This window comes from Gorilla gorilla, chromosome 11 (genome assembly GCF_029281585.2).
Source record: "Gorilla gorilla gorilla isolate KB3781 chromosome 11, NHGRI_mGorGor1-v2.1_pri, whole genome shotgun sequence".
Classification (NCBI taxonomy): Eukaryota; Metazoa; Chordata; class Mammalia; order Primates; family Hominidae; genus Gorilla; species Gorilla gorilla.
The window spans coordinates 72513251-72541111 of NC_073235.2; the positions used below are offsets into that span (position 1 = coordinate 72513251).

General features: G+C 34.8%; 1 protein-coding gene across 3 annotated transcripts in view; it reads left to right on the forward strand.

Annotated features, from left to right (window-relative positions):
• Positions 1-27861, forward strand: part of UBR3 (ubiquitin protein ligase E3 component n-recognin 3) — a 256549-nt gene that overhangs the window by 190768 nt on the left and 37920 nt on the right. For all 3 annotated transcript variants that reach the window (XM_055379137.2, XM_055379139.2, XM_055379138.2), the window contains exons 31-32: positions 10812-10914; positions 22331-22434. In XM_055379137.2, the coding sequence (XP_055235112.1) occupies positions 10812-10914; positions 22331-22434 (207 nt within the window). The remainder of the gene's footprint in view (positions 1-10811; positions 10915-22330; positions 22435-27861) is intronic.

The window sequence follows — 27861 nt, forward strand, 5'->3', positions numbered from 1 at the left end:
CAGATGAGACTTGTTCCAATGCCATGTCCACCAAAAACTTCGCTGATTCCAGCAGTGAATTTCCTAGAAGTTCTAGGGAATTTAGAGGTTTGTGATCATATCTATCTGCTGGAATCAGTGAAGCTTTTGGTGGACAAGGCATTTGAACAAGACTTTGAAAGATAAGTGAGGTTTAGAGTTTTTGTTACAAATTCGTATATACAGTAAGTACCACCAACTTGGTTAGCAACATATGTTGGAAAAAGCAGATGTAAAAATTAAAGGCATAACTTTTTATTAAAAATATTAAGCTTACTGTATTAATTTCTTCATTAAAGTGATTTGAAAGTAAATATTGGCACTCCATAAATTCTAGTGAAGTTCACATGCTTTCAGCACATTTTTGGCATGATATTCTCAGTGTATTTCTCAAGTAGAAATTGTTGAAACCATTGGCAATGCCATTTGATAAATTATTAATATTGGAGCATAATATAAAAAATTATTTCATTTGTAGGTAAACGTCTTTTCCTGTCTTTGGGTCTGAGAATTTGTCTGCTTATTACTGTCATTTAACTAAGAAACCACAGTTCATGTCTCAAATGGATTCCATGATTTTATAGAAAGATTAAAAATGAAATGTTAGTCAAGAGAGGATAAGGCAAACTCTTGCCTTGACATTTTCATTTGGGAAGTTCTGACTTAATTTTGATGTAATCTATGATCTGATCAAGAAATTATGCATAGTCACTGCAGTAAATAATTTCTACCAGATTTGCTTTTCATAGCAAGCAACCCAGCTTAGATCTGTGCAGGCAACTTAAAATAGTTCTACTTGCTCAAAGAGTGAATTTTTGGTGAATTTAAAATTACAGAAAATTAGCCAGGTGCGGTGGCTCACTCATGTGATCCTAGCATTTTGGGAAGCTGAGGTTGGGAGGATCGCTTGAGTCCAAAAGTTGTTAACAGCCTGGGCAACATAGGGAGAACCTCATCTCTAAAAAGAAAAATAAAATTAGCTGGATGTGGTGGCGTGTGCCTGTGGTCCCAGCTACTCAGGAGATGGAGGTGGGAGGATCGCTTAAGCCCAGAAGGTGGAGGCTGGAGTGAGGCATGATTGTGCCATTGCACTACAGACTGGGTGACAAAGCAAGATACTGTCTCAAAAAAAAATTATAGAAAATTATTTTGACATTAATTTCTCCCTACAGTTAGGCAGCATAAAGATGTTAAACAAATAATGAGTTTTTACAAAATTACCCTTTTATTGTTGAGAGACAGGGTCTCCCTTTGTCACTCAGCTGGAGTGCAGTGGCACAATCATAGTTCACTGCAGCCTCGAACTCCTGGGCTCAGGCATTCCTCCCACCTCAGCCTCCCGAGTAGCTAGGACAGCAGACACACACCATCAGGCCCGACTAATTTTTTAATACATTTCTTTGTAGAGATGAGGTCTCACTATGTTGACCAGGCGTCTCAAGTTTTTGGCGTCAAGCAATCCTCCCACCTTGGCCTCCCAAAGTGCTGGGATTATAGGCATGAACCACTATGCCTGGGCTAAAATTACTTTTAAGTAGTCTGGCCTTATTCTTTCACACTTAGTAGTAAAATTCTGACACTGATGGCTTATGAAGGCCTTTTTCAAATTTAAAAATACCAATTTCTGCAAGCAGATTGAACCACAATTTTGTTCAATTTTTTTTGTTATCATAAAAAAGGAAAATTTGGCCATCAAATTATTATAATGGTCAAAAGGTATAAATTAATACAAAAATGTGTAAATTGTCTCCTGAGACTAGTTATTGATCAGATTTGATGGCTAAAAGGTGATTTTGTGGTATTTGGGTATGTTTTATGTTCTGAAGAGCAAGTTGGTATGTATTTAGGGCCAACATGAAAGATACATATGTGGTGGAATAGACAACAGCAAACTAGGATCATAAGCATGTGCTTAGGCAAGACATTTTATGTTTTTGGCTTCAGTTTCCTCATCTATAAAATTAGTGTACTAGGCTGGATGCTCTGTGTCCTGACAGATGTTCATGGTTGTTAACTGTTACATGCAAAGCTCAAATCTGGAGCTTTTCCCCCCTGTTAATTAACATCATTGACATTAAGCACAAAAGGCAAATAGCTGGACTAGGAGTTATACTCTAGGAACTTTTAGAATTATACTTTATCTACAGTCATACACTATAGAATAAATCAAAGCTTGGAGTTTTTGTTGTTGTTTTCTTTTGATACATCTTACAAATTCAGAAGATTTTGGTATTTTGTTTTATATTTTATTTTGCTCTTCATTTTAAATAGTGCATAAATAAAAAATAGAGGCTGTCAGTGAAATCACATGATAAATAGAATCAGAATCTTTGAGCTAAAAGTTACTTAGGAAATCTCCTAGTCTAAATGTTATCTAGCTCAGGCATCTTGTACCTACTATTCCAATCGTTTGCACTCTGCTTGAACACTTTCAGAGATAAGGAGTACTGTTTGAGATAGGTGAGGAGTTTGGTAAGCCTTTTAAAGGATGGTGATATTAAAAGGCAGCATAGTGTAAACTAGAGAGTGAGATTCTGTTCCTCATTAATACCCAATCAGAGGATTGTTGTAAGAATTCAATTTTATAATATATATTCTAGTTTCTATAGATTGTAAATCTCAACATTAATATTTCTCCTATTTCAACACTATAATTGTCAAATTGGGGGGGGTGTGTGGATAAGGAGAAGGAGCAAGATAACACTTTTTAGCTCAATTTTTGTCTTAGTCTATAACAATATACCGTAGACTGGGTGGCTTATATACAACAGAAATGTATTCCTCACAGATCTGGAGGCTGGGAAGTCTAAGATCAAGGCTCCAGCAGATTTGGTGTCTGGTGAGGACCTGCTTGCTTCCTCATACATAGCTCTCTTCTCACTGTAACCTCACGTGGTGGAAGGGGCAAGAGATCTCTCTGGGATCTCTTTTATAAGAGCACTAATCCCATTCATGAGGGCTTCCTCATGACCTAATCACTTCTCAAAGGCCCCACCTCCTTATACTAACCTTGGGGTTAGGACTTCAACATATGAATTTTGGTGGGACATAAACATTCAGTCCATTGCAGTTTTTTTTAAGGGACTTGACAGACTTTCTTTTGACCTCTTCAGAGATGAGATTAGGAGGACAGAATGAGATTTATCCCCATGATAAAGTTTATCTTTTGAGAACAAAATACATTGTTAATTTGGAGAGGTTTAAGAATGTGGCATGAAAATTTAAGTTAGAGGAGTGGCTTTAAATTTTCTTTAAGGGCTTTCTGAAAGTGCCATGATTTGTGACTTAAGTAGCCAGGCCTTTCTGTATTTATAATTTGGGCATTCAAGAACTAAGTACCATAGATAGTAATTTTCACTATCAGGACATAGGGGTCTTTGGATCTTACTTGGCTTAGGGCGAGGCAGCTTCTTTCTTCTGCAGTTAGATGGGACAAACTCTACCCCCATTTTAAACGAGGTGCTTAAATAAGACCTGGATTCATGGAATGTGCCTCTTTAGTAAAGAGGAAGTTAGGAGTCCTAAGAACTGACCTCTCTTCCTAGGATTACCTATATGCAGAAGCAGAATTGTCCTCTCCCTGCCTCTTATCATCCCAAGCTCTGTCGGAAAGGGAAAAGGGGAGGCTTCTAGTCACTGAAACCTTAAAGTAGAAGGTGAACAATTTGATGAAGCTAATAATAATACTTGTGGATACTTGAGGTAACCAGAGAATTATGGCATAGTGTGCCTGGGAGTGGAGACATAGGAACTCCGGGAGGCAGGAGAGGAACACAACATGGAAAGTATGAAAGTACTCAAGACAGCCTTTTTCTTCACTGTCTTCCCTTCCTTACATGGCAGAAAAAACGTCTCCAAAGGAAGCAACACTTCCCCACTCTATTCCCAAAATCCCATGTGTCCTTGTTGACTGGTGAAAACCTAGCATATAGTGCTGGAAGGAACACCGGGTTGGAGTTTGAAGGCATGGATTCTAGTGTATTTGTTATCTGTTGGACCTTGGGAACCTAACCTAACTTTTTACCTCATTGTGGAAGTGAGGATGATGGTACTTATACTGACTATCTGATATATCCATCATAGTTAATGTAATGATCAAATAGTATTAGATATATGAGCTAAAGTATCTTACATGTTATTATATATAATAATAATTATTAAACTTGTCTTTTAACTCTTTAAGATTCTACCATAACTGCCACTTGATTCTCTGCCCTGCCTTGCCTTGAGTGCTTAGGAATGGGATAGGGAGAGATGAGTCAGCTCCTGTCATCCATGGCATCAACCTTCTGTCTCTTGGGAACCAGATCTACAGATGTTCCCTTCTTCTTGGACCTGTTCCCAGACCTCATTTAAAGAGCTCTTTCCCATCTCTTCATGGCTGATTTCTCAGGGACATACAGAGGAACCAGTGGAAGCTGGCTTTGATGTGAGAGGTGTATACTCACACCTATTACATTCACCTTAGGATAAGTAGGTCAGAACAATTTCCTCACTTTGATTATTCAGTTGCAGAGAAAGGGAGATTTTTTTCCCCACCCCCATGATATTTCAGAGAGTCATTTGGCTAGTTGAGTTTTTGTTTTTTTTTTAAGGGACAGGGTCTTGCTTTGTTACCCACGCTGGCCTCAAACTCCTGGGCTCAAATAATCCTCCCATCTCAGCCTTCTGAGTAGCTGGGACTACAGGTATGTGTCACCTTGCCTGGCTGAGGTTTTTTCCATTGACAGTGATTTAACCATTGATGACTAGACTGATAAGACTGAAGTCTTGAATACAGACCCAGTTAAATTTACCTTAGGTGCATTTTAACAGTGGTACGATTTAAGGTAGAACCAATTTATGAAAATTCTTTTTTTTTTTTGAGACGGAGTCTCACTCTGTTGCCCAGGCTGGAAGTGCAGTGGTAACATGTCGGCTCACAGCAACCTCTGTCTCCTGGGTTCAAGCAATTCTCCTGCCTCAGCCTCCGAAGTAGCTGGGATTACAGGCACCCACCACCACACCCAGCTAATTTTTGTTTTTGTTTTGTTTTGTTTTGTTTTTTTTGAGACGGAGTCTTGCTCTGTCACCCAGGCTGGAGTCCAGTGGTATGGTCTTAGCTCACTGCAACCTCCGTCTCCCGGATTCAAGCGATTCTCCTGCCTCAGCCTCCCGAGTAGCTGGGATTACAGGCACCTGCCACTACACCTGGCTAATTTTTGTATTTTTAGTAGAGATGGGGTTTCACGGTCTTGAACTCCTGAACTCGTGATCCACCTGCCTCGGCCTCCCAAAGTGCTGGGATTACAGGCGTAAGCCATTGTGCCCGGCCTAATTTTTGTATTTTTTAGTAGAGAAGAGGTTTCACCATGTTGGTCTCGATCTCCTGACCTCATAATCCACCCACCTTGGCCTCCCAAAGTGCTGGGATTACAGGCATGAGCCACCGCGCCTGGCAGAAAGTCTTTGGGATAACTCTTTAATGTCTTTATATCTTAATGATCAGTATGAGTATAGTAAGAAATAACCTACCAGTTTTAGATTTCTTGCATGTTTAGAAATAACTGACAGAGGGCTGAGGTGGGCAGATTACGAGGTCAGGAGATCGAGACCATCCTGGGTAACACCGTGAAACCCCGTCTCTACTAAAAATACAAAAAATTAGCCTGGTGTGGTGGTGGGAGCCTGTAATCCCAGCTACTCGGGAGGCTGAGGCAGGAGAATTGCTTGAACCCGGGAGCTGGAGTTTGCAGTGAGCTGAGATTGCGCCATTGTCCTCCATCTTGGGCGACAGTGCGAGACTCCATCTCAAAAAAAAAAAAAAAAAAAAAAAGAGAAAAGAAATAACTGACAGAGATACACAGTTTCCAGGATGGTACTGGAACATCTGTTTCAAAAGCATTTTTGAAAGATTTCAACATATGGTAACTTTGGATTTAGTTTCTTTAAGTGGATATTCCTGAGGTCATAAAAATTGGCATAATGGTATCTGTGTGCGTGTGTGTGTGTGTGGTATTCATACACATACATGTGAAACTCATATAATAAATTTGGAGTTATATTTTTATTTTATAGAGTTTTTTTATGTAAAATAGTCTTACCTTAATGTTGATAAAGGTAGAGGGATTTCTTAAACCTTACTTTTTGGTTTAGCTAGGAGTACTTATAATTAAGTCTTAGATTTTCCTAAGGACAAACTGGTCTTTCAGTGTTGTTTTCTCAGTTTTAGTAATGATGTGTCTGTCTTGTGATGAAGCACATTATAATACTTTAGACTTGTCACAGTTGTAAAGAATTTGATTAGATTTTGCAGAAAATAGAATTTATCCCAGGTGAGTTGTCGCATGGGAACCAGCATGGGAAGAAGATGGTAGGAGCAAATAGGTCAAGCACTGCTTTAGTAGTTAGAGTTGGGGGGTCAGTTTCTTTTGGGGAAGTGAAAGTAGGGCTGATTAATTGGCCTGCTTCTTGGTAACTGAACCAATGTGTCATTGCAACAGAAAGGGAAAAGTAGAAAACCATCATGAATTTTATGCTTATATTTATGATTTTTTCATAGAATTGTAGATATATAATGCTCAGCCTACTTTTAAAAATCCTATTATATGTCAAGCAGTTGTGCTAGCCTAGGAGGTACAAAAATGTAGAGACACAATTGTCTTCTTCAGGGAGATCTGACCATCCAATGAGAGAGGAAAACATGAAAAATACTTACAAGACTGTGTAAGAGATGCTAAAATGGAAATAGATAGCACAAGGTATGGAGAATGCATAAAGTAAGGGGATAATCTGATCTTTCTGAGGTATCAGAGAGAACCTTACAGAGCAGCACATGAACTGGCTCTTGAAAGATGAACTGAGTTGGCCTGAAGGACAAAATGATACTATTCTAGGCTGAGAGAACAGCTTGCAAAGACATGAGACGACATGACACGTTGGGGAATACTTGGAAAGAAAAGAAGGAAGGTTAAGAAATAAACCTGAAAAAGAAAATGGACTAGCTCATAAAGGGCTTTCTGTGCCTGTTCCTTCAGTGGTTCAGCAATCAATTATGAGATATTGTGAACAGATTTATTGATTAGATGGATTGGAAGGGGTGAACCAAAAGGCATACTGCTGAGTGAGCATTCTGTTGAGCAATTTAGGTGGAAAACAGTGTAGTGGCAGAGTGGTCCAGAATAGGATGGATCATAAGAGGCAGAACCAATGGGATTGGTGGAGGGCAAGGCTGTAGGAGATGACTCCGGAGTTTTTCCTTGGTTGTTTGCATGGGTAGTGGTGTCATTCACTCAAATAGCAATTATAAAAGGAAATTCACTCAAGTAAGAGTGTCATTCACTCAAATAGGAATTTTAAAAGGAAATTAACATTGGAGCTGGGCTGGGCTGTATAATCAGGTTAGTCTGGGTGTATTGATTTTGAGGTGCCTGTTGAACATCTGAAGTACCAGAGAGCCTTGTGAATTGTGAACTAAGAGGTAGAAGTGGGCTTGGGTAAAGTAGTGTGTGCAGAATGAGAGGGAAAGAGGACTAATAAAGGATGCCTTTTCCTTTTTTTTAATGAGAAATGTCACCTTTTAGGGTTCATTAGCAGAAGAAGGGCACATAAAAGTAACTGAGAAGGAACCAGAGGAAAGCCAGGAGAGAGTGGTACCAAAAATTAAGGAAAGAAGAGAGAAGAGAGTTAAGAATATATGTTAATATGTGTTTGTAGAGTGATGGTTTTATGTGGAGATCTTATGTTTCCAATGTATAATAATCTCTAATTTTAGTTGTAATATCTAGTTTTAGTTGTAAAGTTTATAAATATTAAATTTATTTCATATTTGTACAAACCATATATGTATCTGCCTGTATGTAAGCCCAACTTAAAAACATACTATAGATTTATTCTATGATTATAACTATTATTATTATATAATAGACCAGAAAGATGACATTATATTTATTTTATGGACTGTAAAACTAAGGTTAGGTAATTTGTTTAAAGACACATGGCTAGTACAGACTTGGATTGAATCCAGGACTTCCTGGCTCCTCCCAGACAGTGGTGCTTCCTATACATAGATTGAAATCACAGCATGCTTATAAATGAATTTAAAGGTATTTCTCTTTTCCAAATCTTTTTATATATGTGGACCAAACTTTAGAATTTTAAAATGTGTTATACTAGGAAAGGAGTTATTCTTTTTTGTTATTGTTACTCAAAATTTTAATATGCTTTCGTGATATAATTATTTTCCAACTTTTTATATGTCATGCATGCAGTTGGTAGTTAATACATTTTTTAACTTTTGATTATGATTATAGATTCTCTTCATCCTACGTCTTTAATATTCATCTGGTATAAGACGTATTTTTGCTGCTAAATGAATATTAGAATTCAGTCTTACTGATAAGACTAAATTTTCAAAACAATGAATAAATAACAATAAATAATGAATTTTATTAACAAATTGAAGTTGTTAAAATGGTTATTTGGTCAGTTCCCTGAGACAGAGAGAGAAGGAATCCTGTACTTTTATTTTAATCATAAATCCCCCAAAAAGTGGAGTGGTAGAAATAACTAAGAGGTGGCAAATCTTGAATCCTATTCTTAGCTTTTAGAATAACTATTAAGAGTGAGCTGGCAATATTAAATTTATTTCATATTTGTACAAACCATATATGTATCTGCCTGTATGTAAGCCCAACTTACAAACATACTATAGATTTATTCTATAACTATTATTACTATATAATAGACCAGAAAGATGATATCATTTAGATATCATTTAAAGATGATATAATATCATCTTTCTGGTCTATTGTATAGTAATGGTACTTCCTTTCTCTGGACCTATTTTCTTATCTATAGAATGAGGAAATGATGAAAAACTTTTCTACTAACAATTTTGAAATTCTTAAATTATGATAGGGATTAGGAAAATAGGTGAATGTAACATTATTTTCTGTGCTGGCTGTGGTTTCAATGCAAAACAGGTTAGTACAATTGCAGCTTCTATGCTTTTGATTAAATTAGGGAAACTAAGATGATCCACCTTCATCTTGGTAGGAGATATTAAAATGAACCCTTTGATCAAGTTAATACCTATATAAAAAGAATGCAGAACTCCTCACCGTGCAGCTTGAGATAATCTTAATATTTTTCTGTGAGAAGAATTTAGTTTTTTAAACACTTTTAGGTTTTAGTCATTAAAACACTCATTGAAAGTATAAATTATATGCTTAGTAGTCTCATATGTATAATTGAATTGAAATAAAAGAAAATTTACCAATCTTTAGTCATGTTTTTCCTCTGCTAAAACTTCCCTTGTTCTCAGTATCATCTATGAAACCAGGCTACCATAAAAACTGGAAATTTGGGAAACTTAACTTGCCTCAAAAGTGAGGGTTAATAATATTACCCGCCTAGTAGAATTTTTGTGAAAATTAATTGAGATTATCAATCAATGTAACATAATGCCTGGCACATAATAAGTAACTAAGTCAGTAATAGAATGAAGAAATTTAAGGAAGATGTAGGCTACACATTGACTTATAAATAGGAGATGAAACAGGGTAAGGTATTTAGATTCCTCTGTTCGTTATAGAGAGATCAGATTGAAACTTACAAAAATATATTTCCTTTATCCTGCTCCATAGAGTAGAACATTTATTTTACTCAAATTACAGCTCTCATATGTTTTATAACAGCTTCCCAAAATACTATACACATACATGCATGTACACGTAAACACACATGCACACCCCATACTACCCCATTTATATTGATGGATCTTGAGTAAATTAACATAAAATGTAGTTAATTTCTAGGTCTGCTGGCTCAGAGCAACAAAATCTGGTCTAGTTTTAATTAGAAAATAAGTAACAATAATAGGTTTGTGTCATTCAGTTAACTTTTTTCCTAGATTTAAGAATTAATTTTAATCATATGTTAAGAAGTATCATATCTGATTTTCTAAAATATGACTTTTGATTTCCAAATATGTATGTGTGGCAGAATAATTTAATTATTGTCATAATTAAATTACTATGTGTGGCAGAATAATTCAATTATTGTCAATTAAATTACTATGTGTGGCAGAATAATTCAATTATTGTCATTTATAACAAAAAAAGAAGGGGTGCATCAGATACAAAAGCAATACTTAGGGTTTTTTTTTTTTCCCAGAATAATTTTAAACATAATATTTTCTTCTAAATGTCATGAGCAGAATTTTGTTGAAAGCCAAGATTGGTAGATTATTGTTATAATTCAGAGAATAAATTTAAATAGTTGGAATTGTAACAAATAATACTCTATTTCAGTTACTTTTTCTTTGTGTAGAATCCAAAGATGATGAATTCACTCTTCAGTCTAAATGAGGTTTAGAGGGACATACTAGGCAAAGAAAGAACTTCACCTAACAGTGAGTTATTAGGATGTTGTGGTTCATATTACCCAGGGTAGAGGATTGAAGATAATAGTAAAGTTTGGTTAGGAGGAGACCACAATGGTGAGAAGTACAAACTGGCAAGGCTGCAGCGTAAAGTCAAGGACAAGTATGTCTGTGATAGGAGATGAGGAAAACCATTCCTGTATTAAGATTGAGTCTAAGGACAGTCCAGATTCTAGCACAGATTATTTGGATATGTATTTCAGAGGTTACCATAAAAGAGAGTGTGAAGTAATTGGGACTTAAACTTGGTGAATTTGAATTGTCAGGATAGGAAACAGATTTCCTTATGAAATAACTAGAAATTTTGTCTGAATTTTGTTCTGGAACAAATGTGTGAACTTTCTAACTACCTTTTCTTCAATTTTTTCAGATCAGCTGTTTCATGTATTAGCCTTGCACATGCGGCTTTATAGCATTGACTCTGAGTATAATCCCTGGAGAAAGCTCACCCAGTTAGAAGAGATGAATCCACAGTAAGTATAATTGAAAGACTAAAATCAATTAAAACTCTTTATGAAAAACAGGTGTTAAATATAAAAATGGAATTGAAATTTCAATATATGTGATTTTTTCACATTTTCTTTATGAAGCACAGAAATATATCATAAGAATTGAAAACAGTTTACCATTATGCTGTCTGTAAAAATTGCATACAAATTCCCACCATGTGAGAAAATCTTTTAAAGAATCCCACTGATTTTTATGCAGATGAAATAGTCAAGTGGAGGCATGTAATGGCTGGTTGTCTCTCTATTTATGTTACAATTAGTGGATTCAAGTAGCTTTAGTCTGATTCCTGCATTGTAAAGTGCCCCATCAGTCTTTCACCTAATGGTTTTAAGGACCCCTGATAATTCTTGCTAAAATCCATTATTTCATTAGGTGCTGCAAAATGGTGATTTAAAAAAATGCTTTCTTCTGATTAGATGGAATGTTTTTATAAAGAACTTTACCATATCAACTATTTGTTGACCCTGAAATACAGTTTGGCAGGATGAATACTTGATACTTCTCTGATTTATAAATTTTCAAAGTAAGGAATGGATGCCCTATTAACTTCCAACAGTGACCAATAAGTTTGGTCTTTGGTGTATTTTATGATCTCTTGGATTTTATATATATTTGATGTGTTTCACTCCATTTCAATCTTTCTTCTTTTTGATACAAATTTATCCCTTTTACTTTAGTGAGAATCTTTCCAAACTGACTTTTGTACTTTTGACATGAGCCAAGTAGTCTTTCATCATATCCTCACTTTCTGGTACAAGTTGGCCCGGGTTCATTTTGTACATTTTCTATTCTATACTTGGAATCAGCCATTTCTCCATTTAGTTCCTTTTAATGGCAAATGGTATTTAGAGACCACAGTCTGGGTGCTAGAGGGCATACATAGCTAATAGGTTATCATTGTTTATAGGCCATTTCAGTGGACAGAGTTAGGAAATATTTTTTTAAAGGAAAAAAAGATCCTGTGTTCTTACTGGTATTTCTAATCAACATAAGATTGCACAGTTTTCATTTTATTTCTTTTTTGTTACTTGTATCTTTTTTCTCTTAAAGTCTTGATTCCTAATAATATAAACATAATTATTTGTATAACTAAAGTATAGCCTCGATTATGTTTTTAAAATACCAATATTACTACTAACCATAAATTATCTTTGTCATTAGAATATGTACTTCTAGGGATGTATAGTCAAAAACTGTGTTTTTAAATCACATAAAGTAACTTTTCCCATGTGATTATGCCATCAACTTGATTTATAGTTCAGCTCATTTCAGTTTTTTCCCTCAATATTTAAAGACTGCTTTTTCCCCCTTGACTTATATTTTATTGTATAAAATTTATATTTTTCTGAAGTAAAAACTATATAACAAAATAAATTCATAGACATCAATCTTTCATTCCCGTCCATTTGCATTTCTTTTTATGAAGTCTCTAATCTGTTGCCTATTTCAAAAAATTGGATCATTGGTCTTTTCCTTATTATTATTTTTTGTGGAGATGGGATCTCACTTTGCTGCCCAGCCTGGTCTCAAACTCCTGGCTTCAAACGATCCTCCCATCTGGGCCTCCCCAAAGTACTGAGGTTACAAGTGTGAGCCACCGTGCCTAGCCTTCCTCTTTATTTTTATTATTTGTTGTTTTAAAGACCAGATCTCCCTGCTTTGCCCAGGCTGGACTCAAACTCCTGGGCTCAAGCAATCCTCCCACCTCAGCCTCTCCCGTGTTGCTAGGATTACCGGTGCGCACCACTGCACCCAGCTTTCTCTTCATTTTTAAGATATGTTTATGTATTATGGGTATTAGTCCTTTTTGTTATAAGTTGCAATACATTTCACCAGATTGTCAAATGTCTTTTTACTTCATGTATGATTTTTTTGTCAAAGTTTTTTTTAATATAGTCATATTAATCTTTTCATTTATTCTGAATTTTGAGTCACAGTTAAACAGGCCTTCCTCTACTCCCTAGTTAAAAAGCATTCATCCATGTTTTCTTCTGGTATTTCTGTGGTTTTAATTTTTATGTTTAGATTCCTATTTTTTAAAATAATTTCAACTTTTATTTTAGATTCAGAGGGTACATGTGCAGGTTTGTACATGATTATATTGCAAGATGCTGAGGTTTGGGGTGTGATTGTTTTTATCATCCAGGTGTAGTGAGCATAGTACCCAATAGTTTTTCAACCCTTGCTCCCCTCCTTCCCTCTTCTAGTAGTCCTCAGTGCCTGTTGTTCCCATCTTTTGTCCATGAGTACCTAATGTTTAGCTCTCTCTTATAAGTGAGAACGTGCAGTGTTTGGTTTTCTGTTCCTGCATTAATTCGCTTAGGATCATGGCCTCCAGCTGCATCCATGTTGTGACAAAGGACATAATTTCATTCTCTTTATAGCTGCATAGTAGTCCATGGTATATAGGTACTACATTTTCTTTATCCAATCCACTGTTGATGGGGACCTAGGTTTATTCCATGTCTTTGCTGTTGTGAATAGTGCTGTGATGTACATGAAAGCACATGTGTCTTTTTGGTAGAACGATTTATTTTTTTTTGGATAGATACCCAGTAATGGGATGCTGGGTCATAGGATAGTTCTGTTTTAAGTTCTTTGAAAACATTTCTGATAAATTTGGAAAAAAAAGTGAAATTCTTTGTTTACTGATCTTGAAATATCAACAACACCCAGAGACAATGTCAAGAAAATATCTAGGAACAGAAAATATGTACTTTATGCCATCATTTGTGTAAAAAAGGGCAGGGAGAGAAAATAAATTTGTATGTGCTTGTTAAAAACAAAAACAAAAACAGTCACACATATCTGGATATTTGGATTTATAGCAGAAGTGACACAAAGGAACACTGGGGGAATCATAGTCTTTATAATAAATGGTGCTGGGTTAATTGGATATTCACATGAGAAATAATTATTAATAATATTGGCCTCTACCATATGTAGACCTATTCAGATTTTGCCAGTTGTTGCAGTAAAGTACTGTGTAACAACAACAACAAAAAGATTATGCTTGCGTTTAGTTGCCATGTCTCTTTAATTTCCTTTAATCTGAAATTAAGCCTGAGTTTTTCTTTGTGCTTGATGACAGTCACTTTTTTTTTTTTTTTTTTTTTTTTTGAGTTCAGGCCAGTTATTTTGTAGCATGTCCTTTAATTTGTTTTTGTCCAGTATTTCCTAGTGATTAGATTCAGGTTATAACCTTTTGGCAGAAATGCCACAGACTAATGTGTTCCTTTTTAGTGCATAGTATGAGGAGGCACATGCTGTTGATTTATCTTGTTACTTATGATCATAACTCTGATCATTTAGCCAAGGCAGTATATGCCAAGTTTCTGCACTGTAAAGTGATTATTTTACCCTTCGTAATTACTAAGTATCTTATAGGGAGATACTTTGAGACTATGTATATATCTTGCTACTCTTCATAAAAACAACAAAAACAAAACTTTGTGTGTGTATTTTGTGTTTATAAACTAAATTAGCAAACTGAGTATTTTGTGTGTTGTTGCTAAGGAAAGTCATTATCCTTAGTAGTAACTAGTAATTTTCCTTTCTAGCTAGCATACTTAAGGACAAAGATGGTATACAGAGTATTCGAACACACAGCTCTTTAAATCTAAAAGGTGTTCAGCAAACAAAAAGTTTCTAAGCCTAGTATTGACTAATTAAAAAGCTTAAAGTACAGACATAGATATGCTTTCTGTAATACTGATTTCTGGATTTTGTTCTTTTCAAGCCCTAATAATTAATGGACATTAGGATAGTAGTAAATGCTGTGAACACTTATATAGTACTTCATGCTAGGCATTTTGGTGCTTTGCATATATAATCTCATTTAATCGTCAATAATAACTATGTACTAGGTACTGTTTTATCCCAGTTTTTATATATGAGGAACCCAAGTTTTAGAAAAGTCAATTAACATGATCTTTAGGCACACATAGCTGTTGAGGAACGGAGCTGAGATTTTAATCCAAATCTCTCTGATTCCAGAGCCTAAGTTTTAACTATCATTGTATGCTTCTTTTCCTAGTACTAGATCTTAGGAATTTCCGGAAAATTTGATTGGTTTTTCCACACCGCCCCCCCCCAAATATTTGCTCTCATTTTTATGGTTCGTTTATTCATTAAGTTGTAATTTAAGAGTTGATTATAATATGTCATCTATATTTCATATTTATATATTTTTAAAATTGAAATATCTTTCTAGTTCCTCACCTCAAGACTCTTCCAATATAAAATTCTATATCTGAGGATGTAGGTTTTTCATATATACTTTTTTCTATAATCCTATGAAAATTATTTTATTTCCTTCTAATTTTCATTGTGCTGATAATCATTTTTTATTTTTAAAAATGGAAAAACTATATTCCTATTGACTCTTCCACCCATTTCCTCTTATCCATAGAATCAACAGTGGCATTAATTTTTATAATCTGGATTTAAAAGACTATTTAAAACTTTAAGAGATAGATAAGAGATAGAAACAATTATTTTTTAAAGACTTTGGTTTGTTTTTTTTTTTTTAGAGCAATTTTAGATTCACAGCAAAATTAAGAGGAAGATACACAGATTTCCCATATACTCCCCACTGTAACAGATACATAGCCTTTCCCATTATCAATATCCACCACCAGTGTGGTACATTTGTTACAGCTGATGAGCCTATATTGACATACTATAATCGCCCAAAGTCTGTAGTTACATTAGGGTTCATTCTTGCTGTTGAACATTCTGTAGGTTTAGGCAAATGTGCAGTGACATTTGGCCACCATTGTAGTATCATACAAAGTAGTTTCACTGTCCTAAAAAAACCCTCTGTGCTCTACCTATTCATCCCTCCTCAGAACAACCCCTGGCAACCACTGATCTTTTTACTCTCTCCATAATTTTACCTTTTCCGGAATGTCATATAGTTAGAATCATACAATATGTAGCTTTTCACATTGGATTCTTTCATTTGGTAATATGTATTTAAGTTTCCACAATGTCTTCTCATGGCTTGATAGCTCATTTCTATATAATAGAAATAACAATCCATTGTCTGTACCACAATTAATTTATTCATCACCTATTGAAGGACATTTGGTTGCTTCGAAGTTTTGGCAATTATGAATAAAGCTGCTCTAAACATCTGTGTGCAGGTTTTTGCGTATATAAGTTTTCAGCTTTTTTGGGTAAATACTAAGGAGCATGATTACTGGATCATATAGTAATAGCATGTTTAGTTTTGTGAGAAACCACCAAACTGTTTTCCAAAATATCAGTATCATTTTGCATTCCCACCAGCAATGAATGAGAGTTCTTGTTACTCCACATCTTTGTCAACATTTGGTATTATCAGTGTTCTAGATTTTGGCCATTCTAATAGGAATGTAGTGGTATCTCATTGTTTTAATTTGCATTTCTCTGATGACATACGGTCTGGAGCATCTTTTCATATGCTTATTAAGCATCTGTATATCTTCTTTGGTGAGGTATCTGTTAATGCTGTGGTACCATTTTTTAATTGGGTTTTTTTCCTATTAGTTTTAAGAGTACTTTATATTTATACGAGTATTTTACATATCAGTTCTTTATCAGATGTGTCTTTTGCAAATATTTTCTCCAGGACTGTGGCTTGTCTTCTCATTATCTTGACATTGTCTTTTGCCAAATAGAAGATTTTAATTTTAATGAAGTTCAACTTATCAGTTATTTATTTCATGAATTATGCTTTTGGTGTTATATCTAAAAAGTCATTGCCATACCCAAGGTTATCTAGGTTTTCTCCTATAAGAATTTTATTGTTTTGTGTTTTACATTTAGGTCTGTAATCCATTTTTAGTTAATTTTTGTGAAGGGCATAGGTCTTTGTCTAAATTCATTTTTGTGCATGTGAATGTCCAGTTGTTCTAGCACCATTTGTTGAAAAGACTGTGTTTTTTCCACTGTATTGCCTTTACTCCTTTGTTAAAGTCAGTTGACTATAATTATGTGAATCTATTTCTGGGCTCTCTGTTCTGTTCCATTGATCTTATTTGTGTGCTCTTTTGCCAGTACCATATTGTCTTGATTACTGTAGCTTTATGATAAGTCTTGAAGTCAGGTAGTGTCAGTCATCTAATTTTGTTCTTCTTCGATTTTGTGTTAGCTATTCCAACTGTTTTGCCTCTCTATATAAATTTTAAAATCAGTTTGTCAATATCTACAAAATAACTTGCTGGGATTTTGATTGAGATTGCATTGAATCTCTAGGTCAAGTAGCAAAGAACTGACATCTTGACAATATTGAGTCTTCCTACTCATGAACATGGACTATCTCTCTCCATTTATGTAGTCGTTTGATTCCATTTATCAGAGTTTTGTCATTTTCCTTAAATAGATCTTTGCATATTTTTTTGCTAGATTTATACCTAAGTATTTTATTTGGGGGGGGGGGGTTGCTAATTTAAATGATACTGTGTGTTTATTTTCAAATTCCAATTGTTCCTTGCCAGTATATATGAAAGTGATTGACTTCTGTTTATTAATCTTGTGTCCTGTAGCCTTGTTACAATCACTTATCAGTTCCAGGAGTTTTTTGGTCAGTTTGTTCAGATTTTCTACATAGATGACCATGTAATCTGTAAACAAAGAAAGACAGTTTTATTTCTTCTCTCCCAATCTGTATAACTTTTATTTCCTTTTCTTATCTTGAGGCATTAGCTAGTACTTCCAGTATGATGTTGAAAAGAAGTGGGGAGTGGGGACATCTTTGCCTAGTTCCTGATCTTAGTGAGAACAGTTATGTATTTTAAAATATTAAGCATTTTAAAAGATAGTTATCACAATGATCATATTAAACCCTGTAGTTGAAATCTTTGGTTCTCTTTTCTACAGAGGGGTGCATCAATCCATTCATTCATTCCAGTTATGGGCCAGTGATGTGCTAGGAAAGATCCATTTCTCTCTTTGTCCTTAGAATGGCTATTTTTATCTTATCAGCCAATAACTGCCAGGATTTTTTCTGATTATTATTGGGGAAAAAACTTACCAGAAAAAGTATTATCACTTAAACATTTTTTGGCTAATATGAGTGATTAAAAATGGGATCCTAAAGTAATGGAAATCTATTTGATTTCTAGCAAAGTTAAGTATTTTTATATTTATTAGCTATTTGTATACATTCTTTGTGAATGATATATTCAGGACCTCTGTCCATTTTCTGTTGGCATCTTATTGTTTAAAATTATATGAATGATTCTCCATGGTTTAAAATATTAAATCTTATTTTGTCATAGTTGTTTATAAGTGTTTTTCAAAATATGTTTGCCTTCTACTTTTGTAATTACTTTTCTTGACCCATTGAAGTTTTAAATTTTCATGTAGCCAGATCAATCAGACCTTATATTTCTTATTTTTTCCTATTACTTTCATACTTAGAATGCCCATGTCTTCCAAGAGCTGATGTATACTTTTATAACTAGTATTACAGTGTGTAATCCAGTCTTAGGATTTGCAATATCTACCTATATTTTCACTTTAGAGTTTTCTCATGGGATGATTTTTAAAACTATATAACATACTTGGAATTCATTCTCACCTGTAGTGTTAGGTGAAGATCTAAAATTTATTTGCAAATAACCAAGTAGTATTTTTAGTGATTTTATATCCTAGTTATTAAATATTAAGTGTTCCTACATTATAGGCCTGATTAGGAGCTTTCTTCTTTGTTCTATTGAGCTCCAAGCCTGTTTCTCTGACAATACCATGATGGTTTATTGTTGAGGTGATTTATTATGTCTAGTTATCGGGTTGAGTTAGGTTCCTCTCATTTCTCTTCCCCAAACTCTGACTCCCAGTTTTTCTTTGCTGTTGTCACTTATTCTCCAGAAGGTTTTTAGAACATTTGCTAAGCCCTTCCCCTCACTTATAATTTTTTTTTTTTTTTTGAGACAGAGTCTTGCTCTGTTACCGAGGCTGGAATGCAGTGGTGTGATCTTGGCTCACTGCAACCTCCACCTCCTGGGTTCAAGCAATTCTTCTGACTCAGCCTCCCAAATAGCTGGGACCACAGGTGCACGCCACCATGCCAGGCTAATTTTTGTATTTTTAGTAGAGACAGGGTTTCACCATATTGGTCAGGCTGGTCTCAAACTCCTGACCTCAGGTGATCCACCCACCTTGGCCTCCCTAAGTGTTGGGATTACAGGCGTGAGCCACTGCATCTGGCCTAACTTGTAATTTTGATTATAATTATTTTAAACTCATAAATTAATCTGGGAAAGTAGTTATCTTTATAATATGCAGTTTCCTCAACTAGAAATATTCCCCATTCTTTAAATTCATTTTTTGTTTTATTCTGTTGTATGCATATTATGTTTCAGTTTTGAAACATTTGTTAATTATGCATTCTTAGTAGTATATAATTCTTGCATACGGCAATTTGGACTGATTTTAAATAATATTGGAAGGTCACATACAATAATAAGCAAATTAATAATACCATAAAGGAATCCACCTCTCATTTTGAGAAAGATTGCTTGTATTGTAGAAAATAGCTGTTAGCATATAATGTAAAATAAGATTCTAGTATTCTGTTAAGCACTTTAAGTTTTTCAGTTGCATATACTACCCCTATTTTATTAAACTATATTTAATTTTTTTATTTGGGATTGCTTTTCTTTTCTATACCTAAAAGCTCTGCAATTTGTTGGTCTATAGGTTATCATGCAAGAAGTTCTCAAGCCTTTTTGATTTTTGTGCAGTAAAGTACAGCTTTGCATAAGAGTGAAATTGGGCTAGCTTAAATGGATCCATAAACTTTCTTCTAATTTTAAGTGAGAATCTTTTAAACACCTGTTAAATTTAATGTAGCAGTTTGAGAATCTAAAATTATGTACCACTTGTTTATTTGTTCATTCATCCATCCCTTTTCCCATGAATATTTCATTTGTTTATCCAGCTAGTTTTATCAACTGTTTTAATCCAGGCATTGGGATATAATGATAAGCAAGATATCATTCCTGTGGAAACTTCTTCCAGGCACTAAAGATATAGAGGATGAATTAGAGGAACATAAAATTGGAGGAGATTGAATACTTAAAGGCAGTGGCCATAGGGATGGCAAAGAGGAAGTAGAGATAGAGTCATTAGGACTTAGTGCCAATTAAATACGGGGTGAGTGAGAGAAGATGGCTTTGGGATGTCCTCAAGTTCCTAGCTTATTTATTCATTATGCTTTTATTGGAGGACTATCATGTTTTAGGCATTGTATAAATGCAGGAGGATATAAGAAATAAGCCACATCAGAACTTAGATTATAGAGGGGAAAGTATTAGGTTGGTGCATTGCTTTTAGTAGCAGAAACAGCAATTACTTTGGCACCAGCGTAATAGAATGGTTGTGACTGGGGTGGGAGTGTGCGTATAGAGAGAAAGATTATGGGTTCACTTTCAGGCCTGTTGAGCTGCCTGCCTGTTAGATATACAAGCGGAAGTAATGGATATTCAGATAGAGAGTTCGAGAGAGTCATTGCTGGACATACAGTCATCAGTGTACAGCTGGCAATTGAAATCATGGATTAGAAGGTCTTTCAAAAAGAGTCCTTAGTGAGAAAAGAAAGGGAGAATTGGAATCTTGAGGAGTAACAGTTTGTTAGTCAGAGGAAGATGAACCTGTGAAGAAGACTAAAGTGGAGTAATCAGAGAGATAGAAGGTAACTTGGGACAATGTTTCACAAAAGCCAAGAAAATTTTCCAGGCAGAATGTTCAGCTGTATCTGAAGTCAAGTCAAGGGTCTGTAAGATAAGGATTTAAAATGTCCACTAAATTTTGTAATTAGGAGATCATTGTTGATCATGTGAAACTATTTCTGTGGGGAATTTGAATAATAGAAATGGTGTGACCCCTACACTTTTTTTTTTTTTTTAAACCTTGGCCTTGCAGAGAGGCTAGATAAACTTGAAAGACCGTATCAGGATTCATAGCATTAATGAAGGGTTATCCTTGGAGAGGAAAACAAGTATACTAAGGAATATTTGTAGAAAATGGAGAAATTCAGAGAGCTGTCTTCCTCTGTCAGCTAAAAGTTTCTCAGCAGCAGGGGTTGATTTACTCACCAGTGTGTTTAGTGCCTGACCTGTAGTAAGTAATCAGTAAATATTTGCTGAATGATCGAGCCTAATAAAAGAGTTGAAGAATTTTGTTCATCCCAAGTCTAAAGTGTAGCTTCAGAATTTAGCCACTTCTGGAGCTTAAGATTTACTTTTCTTTTCTGTCATTAAAAATGAAACATGTAGTCAAAAAATTAACCTTCTAAAGGCATTTAAAAAATTCTTTTAGAATAAGCTCTGCTTTATAATATAGTCTATGTTTTTCATAGTACTGCACATTCCTAAGGTTTACTACTTTGTCTTTTATAGTGTACTTTTTAAAATTTATTTTTTGTAGAGACAGGGTCTCACTGTGTTGCCCAGTTGGATCTTGAACTCCTGATTTCAAGTGATCCTCCCACCTCAGCCTCCCATGCCTGTTGGGATTACAGGCATGAGACACCACATCTGGCCCTTTTATAGTATATTTTAAGTTCTGCTTTGGTTATCTCTTTTTGAAACTTTGCAAATGTTAAAGATTTTATTTGAATTTTGTTAGTTATAAAGTTGAAACATTTTATTTTATTATTAATTTTGAGACAGAGTCTCACTTTTTCACCCAGGCTGGAGTGCAGCAGCACAATCACAGCCCGCTGCAGCCTTGACCTCCTGGGTTCAAGCAATCCTCCCACACACCACTAAGCCCTGCTAATTTTTTATATTTTTTGTAGTGGCGGGTTTTCACCATGTTGTCAATCTGGTCTCAAACTTCTGAGCTCAAGTGATCCGCCTGCCTCAGCCTCGCAAAGTGCTGGGATTACAGGCATGAGCCACTGTGCTCGGCTGAAACATTTTAATAAGAGCAGTTAACCATACCTTTTCAACAGGAATTGATTTGGGAACTCTGCCTATCTCTTTTTAAAGATGTGAAAACTTACTTATTCGTTACTGCTAAGTTTGTGATAAGTATCCTATAAGCCACTCCATTTGTAGTGAAACTAATTCTTTCATTCTCTATTTAATACTTTAATTTCTGTAATCTAAGATCAGAAAGACTCATAATCAAGTTAATGTATCCTAATTGTTCACTTTGATAACACAACACATTTTCTATACATTTTCTTCATGTTAGAGTCAAGAGAATATGAGTCTAAAATATAATTTTTTTGCAAAAAATATGACTCCTAAGGTTTTTTTTTAGATTTCTTCTTTGTGTATTAAAGTTTTTATTTCTGTTCCATAGATATATATGTGACATATAAAATAAATTAGAAAGAGAAGATATACAATACTATGTAAAGTGACTACATTTTTCTTTTAGGCTGGGATATGAAGAACAACAGCCTGAGGTTCCAATTCTTTATCATGATGTAACATCCCTTTTGCTCATCCAGGTCTTAATGATGCCACAACCCTTACGCAAAGGTACGTCTTTATAATTCAGATTCTTTGATTATATACTATGTATTTTGAATATTCTAGAGATTATAGAGACAAATAGGCTGGGTGTGGTGGCTCATGCTTGTCATCCCAGCACTTTGGGAGGCTGAGGTGGGTGGATTGCTTGAGCACAGGAGCTCGAGACCAGCCTGGGCTATTAATATAGTGAGATGCTGTCTCAAAAAGAGAAAGAGAAGTAAATACAGCAGTAAGTATGATGGATACTTTTTGTGGTAATAACAGACATTGTTTTTTCTACTATTAGCAAATAGTAATCATATCTAAAAAATGACAATGAAAAAGTGTTTTTTAAAATTCTTGTAGGTCTGTTCAGCTTTTTAGTCACTAAGAGGTAAAGACATGGGAAAACATTCTGAAAATGGTTTGAAAAATTGAAGTGATGATACAAATGAAAATTCGAAAAATAGAGCAAACTCTTAGCCTTAGTGCCTTTACTCTATCTATATGCATACATATTTTGATATAGTAGTAATTGTAGAGTTATTAAAAATAGTCTCATCATTTTAAGTTAGTGTTAATATCATAACATTATTATATTAACAGCATCAGTATTATATTAGCAACGTTTTAATTATTGCTCCTTGGTCTTTGTAGCTTTCACTTGAAGACAACATTTAAAATATTCAATCAGATAATTAACATCTTCTGTATTAGAAAACTAGTTTTTATTTTGTTTAACTATTACAAGTTACAGTAGAATGAACATCTATGGGTGTATAAAAGTCTTGTTCCTGGGGAAGACAGTGTTTATACAAACTCCAGCTTGATCTTTGATAAATCCTTTTACCTAAGGGTGTGAAATAATCATTTAAAAATACATAGGCAAATTATGATATTTCATGCAAATTATGACATTCTGTAAAAAGTAAAACAATATCATTGATAAGCATAATATACTAGCACTGTGTGCTTCAATTAATATTTTTTAATCATGAAATTCACATAAAATAAAACTTACCATTTAAACAATTTAAAGTATACAACTGAAGTGCCATTTAGTACTGTCACAGTATTGTGTGATCATCACCATTCATCACCATTAGTTAGTTCCAGGACATTTTCATCAGCCCCAAAGGAAACTCTGTGCCTATTAAGCAGTCATTTTCTTATTTTCTCCTTCTCCCAACCCCTGGAAACCACTAATCTGATTTCCTGTCTTCATGGATTTGCCTATACTGGATATTTCGTATTAATGATATTATACATTACGTTGCATTTTGTGTCTGGCTTCCTTCACTTAGCATGTTTTCAAGGTTTATCCATGTTGTGGCACGTATTATTACTTCATTTATCTCGATGGCTTGGTAGTATTCCATTGTATGGATATACAACATGGTTTATCCACTTTCAGTTGATGGACATTTGGGTTATTACTGCCTTTTGGCTATTGTGAATAGTGCTGCCATGAACATTCATATAGAAGTTTTTGTTTGAGGCCAAGTGTGATGGATCACTTGAGACCATGACCAGCCTGGCCAACATGGTGAAACCCCGTCTCTACTAAAAATACAAAAATTAGCCTGGCATGGTGGCACGCACCTATAACCCCAGCTACTTGGGAGGCTGAGGCATGAGAACCACTTGAGCCCAGGAGGTGGAGGGTGCAGTGAGCTGAGATTGCGCCACTGCACTCTAGCCTGGGTGACAGAATGACACTCTGCCTCAAAAAAAAAAAAAAAAAAAAAAAAAGTTTTTGAACACTTTTTTTTGTGGGGGATGTATAGCTAGAAGTGGAATTGCTGGATCATATGGTAATTCTGTTTAACTTCTTCAGGTAATTATATATTTAACTGCAAAACTTCAGATATTTTTGAATGTTACTTTTTTGGGGGGTTAGACTATGTCTGCTAATTTAATCATTTGTGTTTATAGAGTTTAAAAACCTGTTAAGTAGTCTCATTAAAATTAATCTCTTTGTAAAATTAGTTTCAAATTCTTTAGGCTTTTTGTGTCACTTTGGTTAGTTTTTCTTAATCTAGGGAAACAGTTGCCTTGGATCATGCTGGTTTACTCCTGATTGTGCTCTTCTAATTATATTAGTAGTATTACATTTTGAAATATTTTAAAAATTACTTTATGTCTTCAAAATATTTAAATGTGTTAAATATACCTTTTACTTATGAGTTATTACATAAACCTGAAAAGGTAAAAGAGAAGGAAACTCGACATAGAGAAGATTGTCTCTATGTCACTATTTAATCTATATTAATCAATATTTAATCTAAAGAGAAAAATATTTTAGTTAAGAGTAAAGGACCTGTTGTGTCAGTGTCTGAGAGCTGTAGCTGGTGCATCACCCTCGTTGTCAGAAGTTACTGTTGGCATTGGCTTTCAACAGAAGACGAAGTTCATGCTGAAAGAGGATGCAATACATGAAATTAACCAAACTTACTGAATTTAATTCAGTAGAAACAGAGTTTAAAAACTATATCATAAAGTGAGTCAAGAAAATTGATCTTAGTAATGGTTAAATAAATAGAATAAATTCAGGAAATCATCAATGTAAAAATGTATAATATTGTTAATAATCATGCCTTAAAGTAATATCATTAAAGAAGAGTTTCTTGGACAAATTTAATAAGCAAATTTAATAAATTCATTGCTTGATTCAGTTCAAGAAATACTTAAGTACCTACTGTGTACCAGGTTGCTATGCTTCTTTGCCAAGTGCTGGACACACAAAGATGACCAAAACATGTACTTCACCCTTGGGGAGCCAAATAGCTAGGTATTTAGCAGTCATGAAATTTACCTGTAGTTAGAATTGCTTTTAAAACTTGTGCTTTATATTATTTCTTACAATTTTACAATAATTCAAGATTGGATTATCTTGATATTAGATTATACTGCTGTCGAACACATTGTGTAATATTTTGCTAGCTGTCATTGTGATGAATTCCTCTTAGAATTTAGGGTCAGAGAAAAAAATGCCATTCCTTATTAATTTTTTTAGTCTTTCACACTTTGAGAACTGGATAGAGGCCTTTAATTCCTAGGAAGTTCAGAGCTTAATTATATTAATTTTCCACAGAGGTTTTTTTTGAGGGGAGATGGAGAGTTGCGGAGATAAAGAGTTATTAATATAAATTTTTCTTCTCCACTCCTTTTTGATGTAAGAGTTAATAGTGGTCTTTATTGGGACAGTGTTATTATAAACTATTTTTATTGTAAGAATATGGATTTGTGTAACTGTTTAAGTTATTGTTTGTTATTAGAAGAGAAAAGCAGAGGAAGGAAATTTTACTGTTTAGACTTACTAGAATGTTAAATGCTTCCCATGGTTTTATCTGAAAAATAGATGGATGCAGAAACCTAGCTATATACCTCTTAAATCTTTTAATGCTTAGCATTGTTTTCAGGTTGAAAGACCTTTTTATGCCAATTATCTCATCAGAAGTTCAAATTAAATATATTAAAGACATGTTTTTTTCTTTGATCTCTTATGTCCTTGCATCTTATGTTTCATAATACCCATCACATCACTGGCCTCTAAAGAATAAACTTGGAAGTAACTTCTGACATCACTGTTTTCAGGTATTCATATTTAGTTCTTTATGTACAAGGGGAAAGAAGATTTATAACTTAGGATCAGATTTGGCTATATAATATAAAGAAGAAACCAAATTAACACAGAAGCTTAAATAAGATACTGCTTGTTTTTCTTTCATGTAGAAAGAAGTGTGAAAGTAGGCAGGCTGGACACTTCTACTTCACAGCACCAGATTCTTTATGGTATGGCTCTCATCTCCCTGTGCCAAGGTAGCTGCTAAGAGTTCTAGCCATCACAGTCTAGTTTAAGGCAGCAGGATGAGAGTTAAGAGAGGAACTTCACCTTCTTTTTTAAGAAGCCCTCTTAGATGATTCGCACAAAATTTACAATTATTATCTCCTTAGATGATTCACACAAAATTTACAATTATTATCTCTCAGGCTAAAATTCTTTCTTATTTTTGAGCCTCCAGGGTTTAAGACATAAAATCATCATCCTTTATAGGGAGTGTATTAGTTCATTTTCATGCTGATAATAAAGATATATCTGAGACTGGGCAATTTAAAAAAGAAAGAGGTTTAATGGACTCACAGTTCCATATGGCTGGGAGGTCTCACAATCATGGCAGAAGGCAAAAGGCACGTCTTACATGGTAGCAGACAAGAGAAGAGAATGCTAGCCAAGTGAAAGGGGTTTCCCTGCATGAAACCATTAGATCTCATGAGACTTATTCACTACCATGAGAACAGGATGCGGGAACCACCCCCATGATTCAGTTATCTCCCACTGGGTCCCTCCCACAACACGAGGGAATTATGGGAGTTAAAATTCAAGATGAGATTTGGGTGGGGAGACAATCAGACTGTATCAGGGAGGGTCAGTTACCCAGGTTTGGATCATGTTGCTGTTCTCGAGGAGCTTCACAAATCTGTTCTTAACCATGCTGTATAGAATACAGACTCCCAAGATTCTATAGAGCATTTGGGACCAGTGATTATAGAATATCCCTGCTTCCAAGATCCCATAAGCAGGGCCCAAAAAAGAGAGCTTGAATCCTGCTTATTATTTTCCATTGACTTGAAGAAAGAAAATATCTCAGTTTTGCTTTGTTATAAACCAAGGGCTTAAAGAACTATTTATTTACAAGCATACATAACAGTAAAGAGCAGAGTTTCATGAACCCCCATATCAACTCACGGCCAGTCTTGTTTCATTTATACCCTCACTTATTCCCTCCTCCCTCCCACCTATGGTTATTTTGAAGTGAATTCCAGACCAAGTATCATTTTATCTCTATAGTCTTCAGTATGTATCTCTAAAAGATAAGGATTCTTAAAATAATTTTAAAAAATCGTGAACACAATTAAAAATGAACAATTATGCCTAAATATCAGTAAATATCCCATCAGTGTTCAAATTCCATAGTTGCTTCTTGTAATTTTTTTTTTTTTTTTTTGAGACAGTTTCTCTCTGTCGCCTAGGCTGGAATGCAGTGGCACGATCTCAGCTCACTGCAACCTCTGCCTCCTGGGTTCAAGCGATTCCCCTGCCTCAGCTTCCCAAGTAGCTAGGATTACAGGTGCCTACTACCACACCTGGCTAATTTTTGTATTTTTAGTAGAGACAGGGTTTCACCATGTTGGCCAGACTGGTCTGAATCTCCTGACCTTGTGATCCACCTGCCTCGGCCTCCTAAACTGCTGAGACTACAAGTGTGAGCCACTGCGCCCGGCCTGTAAATGATTTTTTAATATTTGGTTTATTTGGCTTAGGATCCAAAAAAGATCCATACATTGGATTTGGTTGCTATATTTCTTTTAAATCTGTGGGTTGCCTCCCTCCTCCTACCTCCTTGCATTTTATTTGTTGAAGAATCTGAGTCTTTTTCCCTTTAGAACTTA